We start from the raw sequence: 4,350 nt of genomic DNA, 5'->3' as shown, positions 1-4,350 counted from the left end.
CATGTCGGGGCGGGCGGCGGCCGGCCCGGGGGTTTCGGCTGCAGCTGCGGCGGTGTAAAGCGGTTTCCGCCCCGAAAAGATTAAGGGTGTTCGACCGCTCTGAATCCTCTCCAGCAAGAGGCGCGCGCTTCGGTATTTTCAGAGCTATTCTGCGCTCTGCTAACGCAGGGTTGGCCCTGCCAGCCTCGCTGAAGAGAAGCAGCACGTCTTAGAGCTGCTTGGAAATATGTTTCTCACAGGAAAGGGACGTAGGATCTGTGAACCAGGGAACTCAGCGGTGATTTTGTCGGGATCTGGGGAGTTGAAGCTGCAGAGTGTCAAAACGCAGGTGTGAAACTTCACAGGCCCTGCACCCACGTCGTAACAAGAATTGGGAGGTGGTGTTACTTTTTAAGATGTTTACTACTTGGCCCTTATTAACTTACAAAACACTTTTTCCCTTCTTGAGGTAGTTATAACCGTCTACCGTCACTGCGGTGACAGTGTCAGTGAACCCCCCCCTGCAGCACAGACACTCCTATCGACGGGCCCCTTCCCCTTAGTGCAACTGGATGTGCTCGGGCTCCTCGGATGTGCAGGAGCATTGCACGTCCCCCAGAGATGGCTGACCTCCACCTCCTCTCCATCTCAGCACATTTATCAGCAGCTTTCTGACACCCCCCACATCTCCAGATAACCTGAAGTTCCCTAATTTTTAGTAAGCAAATCAAAGAAAAGAAGTCTCAAGTAATCTGTCAAGCAGCAATGGAACTGGAGACGACTCGCCTCATGCACAGGTTTACCACATGTTCCCTTTTCTCTAACAACCTTTACCTTAATTATTTATCTTCTGTAACACTGAATATTTTCAGAAGAGAAGCTAACAACCCACCTCGCCTACAGATTGTTACAGAATTTGTTCCCTCTCCTTATACTCATTAATCAGATCTAAGACAATATCATGAAATTTTCCTTTTATTTCATTTAAGAAACAGCAAACATTTTATTTTGTACCATCTCTTTTTAGGAGTTACATACCTTCATAAAGTATTGTGAGCACTGAATTCAACATTCATTGCACAGTTTAGTATTTGAAATGAGAACTTACTGTAGGAAAAAAAGTCTAGGAGTTTAAACAGCCAGCTTCATGAAACTCTTGCTTTTAATGAATACAGTGTTGCAGGTAAATAAATATAGGTCATACTGACCCTGACACATTCCTTGTTCCTCCAGAGCTACACTCTGCATACCGGCACAGCACGTTCTGGAGAGAGAAATAAATAAGATTTTTTCTGCAGCCATATTTTCATGGGGATTCACTTGACTCAAAATCAAGCTCAATCCTCAACATTTGGGCACACTATCGATATATTTACGTACCACCAGTTGTCCCCTAACGCTGGTTAGTTTCTAAACACTTCATTTAACAAAGTGAACCTTTGACACTCAGCCATTTGCATATTTATTTACCAAACAAATTTTTACCATTTTTTTTCTATTTACCCAAATACCCTCTGGCTGCACAGTGTTTCAGGAAAATATATGCATTATATGCTCTGTGTTTTAGTATTATACCTCTCACCCCAGAAGCAGCTTTTTAAAAGTACGATTCCATCTATAACTTGACAGCTTTTTAACCAAAACAGCAGCCAACACTGACTACATTTAATATTCACAACAGAGCAATCTCACAGGTTTCCGAGACAGTTTTCTACCAGTTTATATGCAGGGCTTTGAAAGAGCGAGAGGCTAGCAGCTGTTTACTGACAGTAAGGATACGGAAGGTGTAGGCTCAGTTTTACTCATAGATCCAGTCATGAGCACAGCTTCTGTAATCAACCAGTTCTTCAGGAGTGAACCATAAATTGATCTCTGTCTCAGCACTTTCTACAGAATCACTTCCATGGATGATGTTCCTAGGAAAAGAAAAGGTGGATATAAAAGTAATATAATCCTCCAACTCAAAGCAAAGCTAGCTCCTTTTTTGAAGTGGTGTCTATTCTGGAGATAAGTTTTAACTAACTGTAAAGTGAGCACAGAGTATGCAGGCCCAGCTTTGCTCATCATTTTTGTCAGTGGAGATCACAACTCAGTTTCCATCTTTAGATCGTGACATTACATGGGCACAGGGAAAGGCAGCTCCGTCTATAAGACATCATGACATAACACTGGGCGTTAATGTCTTTAGATGATGTCAAGAGTTTCAAAATATACCTTCCAACTTGAAGGCAGAGGTCACCACGAATAGTGCCAGGCTTTGAATCGAACGGATTAGTTTCTCCCAGCATCACTCTTCCTGTCTTAACCACGTTAAGACCTTCCCACACCTTAACAACAACAAAAAAAACCTATTGAGATTATTAAATCTTAGCAGTAGATAACTCTTGCTGCTTTAACCATACTTTCCATAATTACACAACGCTGTCCATCATAGCACAAATCACCATCTGAGTATTTGTAATAGCAACACATATTTTACCTCCAATTTTTCTGTCAGAATTGTGAAGCATGTGCTGAAGTTTTCCCCTTCTGCACAATACCTCTCCTCACCAAGGATGGGAAGAGAACAATTTTAAATCTCAGTATGGTAAAGAGCCTTACAAAGCTGTCTGCTCATTGTAGATCTAGACCTCCAGCTCAACCGTTTTACAAACACACTATCAAGGGGTAAAAGAGAAAATCCCTTCTAATGAAATTAAACTGAAAAATATTGTGAATGTTACTATAGCTTAGGAGTATAGTAAAAATATTCCACCAACATTTTTCAGCTTGCTTAATACATGGCGTTTCATGGTGGGTTTTTTTGTGCAGGTTTACCGTTTCTCAAGTACCCAGCTTCGGTTCCCCCTTTACCCCTGCCCTCTTCCTCAACATACTGACTCAAAAGAGAGAAAGATTATGAAAAAATATTAAAGAAAACGGCATTAATAGCACATCTTCCTAATTATAGTATTTGAATCCAGGTTTTTAAGTCCTTTTAAAAGTAAACTGAATTCAATAGGTCACACAATATATTGCAGGTAAGACAAATAAAAAGTATCTTTTTCTAAGCAGAGCTTAATTTTTAACACTCACCATAGCTACAACAGGTCCAGAGTGCATGTACTGCACCAGACCGTTGTAGAACGGCCGGTCTTTTAGGTCAATGTAATGTTCTCTCAGAAGGTCTTCTGAGGCCTGCATTAAAAACCAACCAACCCAAAAAGCTTACTGTAATTACTTAATACTGAATCGCATGCTGAAATCGCATAGATTAACCAAAGAGCACTATTAATCCTAAAACTTGCACGCACTCAAAAATTCATCATTTCTATCATCTTCCTACAAGTACTTCGGGTCGATATGAATTCCAACTGTTTGATTTAACCACAGCTGAACTTAGAAAAGCATTTTTTGCCAATATAGACAGTTCATGTCACCTAGTATTTGTTGAAGATGTTCAGAGATATTTATTAGGTATAGAATGCACCTAAAAGAATATTCTCTTCAGACTAAGGACATCAAGTTACTAAAAAGAGCGTGCTTAGCATGTCTAAAGCATTTAGCCAAATCGGGAATTTTCAAAAAATACCCCAAATATTCAAAGACCTCTCAAAATTTCAGGTGTAGCTGTTCTGAAGACTACATTTGTCATTATAGCATGCTGCTCTATTTTAAGGCTGCAGTTTATATGACAAAAGAGACATACAAATGAAGGAAAGCTTACGTGTATTAATTTCATGGCCACCAGTTTGAATCCCTTCTGTTCAAAACGCTTGATGATTTCTCCAACCAGTCCCCGCTGGACTCCATCAGGCTTGATGGCGATGAACGTGCGCTCAGAGATAGAAGCCATCGTCCTAAGCAGGAAGGGAATAAGAGTTGTTAGTCCAGGACCAGCAGGTCGGAGCAATCACAGCCCTGTATTTTGTGTAATACCAGCTATTGTCATAATTAAAGCAGCTACGTCTGAAGGTCATTAACCCATGATCTGCACCGATTTGATAAATCACTCACTGTATACACGTTTTCACAAGTGCGGGTAAAGTAAGTTTAAAACATTAACTGTGCCAAATATAGAAAGCATCAACTAGCAAGCATGAAAATCAGAAAAACTCGGTGAAGACTGCCACAGATACACCCCTGAGTGGTGCGTGGGAGGCTGCTGTCTGCAATTTAGGGCAAAGTAGGTTGAATAAAGCCATGTGCATCATTTTCATCAGCAAACCGGTGTTCTCGGCTGGCTGGGTTTGAGCACCGTTCTGCAGCAGGGGGGACTATGCCGGGGACCCCCAGACACACGCAGCCGTGCAGGGGAGGGGATCGCTGGCGCGGTGGGACTTTCTCTCTGGTAGAAAAGCGCTGAGAGGGGCCGGGCTCAGCCCCCGCCCT

At 41.9% G+C, this 4,350-nt stretch overlaps 1 protein-coding gene across 1 annotated transcript; it reads right to left on the bottom strand.

Annotated features, from left to right (window-relative positions):
- Positions 1–1,428: 1,428 nt before the first annotated feature.
- LOC113486690 (nucleoside diphosphate kinase-like) lies at positions 1,429–4,114 on the bottom strand. Its single transcript, XM_026860827.1, has 4 exons — positions 3,686–4,114; positions 3,055–3,156; positions 2,194–2,306; positions 1,429–1,895 (listed from the first exon to the last, which is right to left on the bottom strand). Exons 1-4 carry the CDS (start codon positions 3,812–3,814, stop codon positions 1,778–1,780), a joined length of 462 nt encoding a protein of 153 aa, XP_026716628.1. The 5' UTR covers positions 3,815–4,114; the 3' UTR covers positions 1,429–1,777.
- Between the last annotated feature and the right edge of the window lie 236 nt (positions 4,115–4,350).

This window comes from Athene cunicularia (genome assembly GCF_003259725.1).
Source record: "Athene cunicularia isolate RWA chromosome 18 unlocalized genomic scaffold, athCun1 chr18_part1, whole genome shotgun sequence".
Classification (NCBI taxonomy): Eukaryota; Metazoa; Chordata; class Aves; order Strigiformes; family Strigidae; genus Athene; species Athene cunicularia.
The sequence above is the reverse complement of the archived record's forward strand: the minus strand, read 5'-3'. Positions and strand labels throughout refer to the sequence as shown.

Bases quoted from the DNA above. Each gene is read 5' to 3' on its own strand.
- LOC113486690 (XM_026860827.1), bottom strand. From the start codon at position 3,814: ATGGCTTCTATCTCTGAGCGCACGTTCATCGCCATCAAGCCTGATGGA. The intron at 2,307-3,054 runs GTGAGTGTTAAA...GTTGTTGTTAAG, and splicing joins CTGGACCTGTTGTAGCTATG to GTGTGGGAAGGTCTTAACGT. The intron at 1,896-2,193 runs GTATATTTTGAA...TTCTTTTCCTAG, and splicing joins CTCTGCCTTCAAGTTGGAAG to GAACATCATCCATGGAAGTG.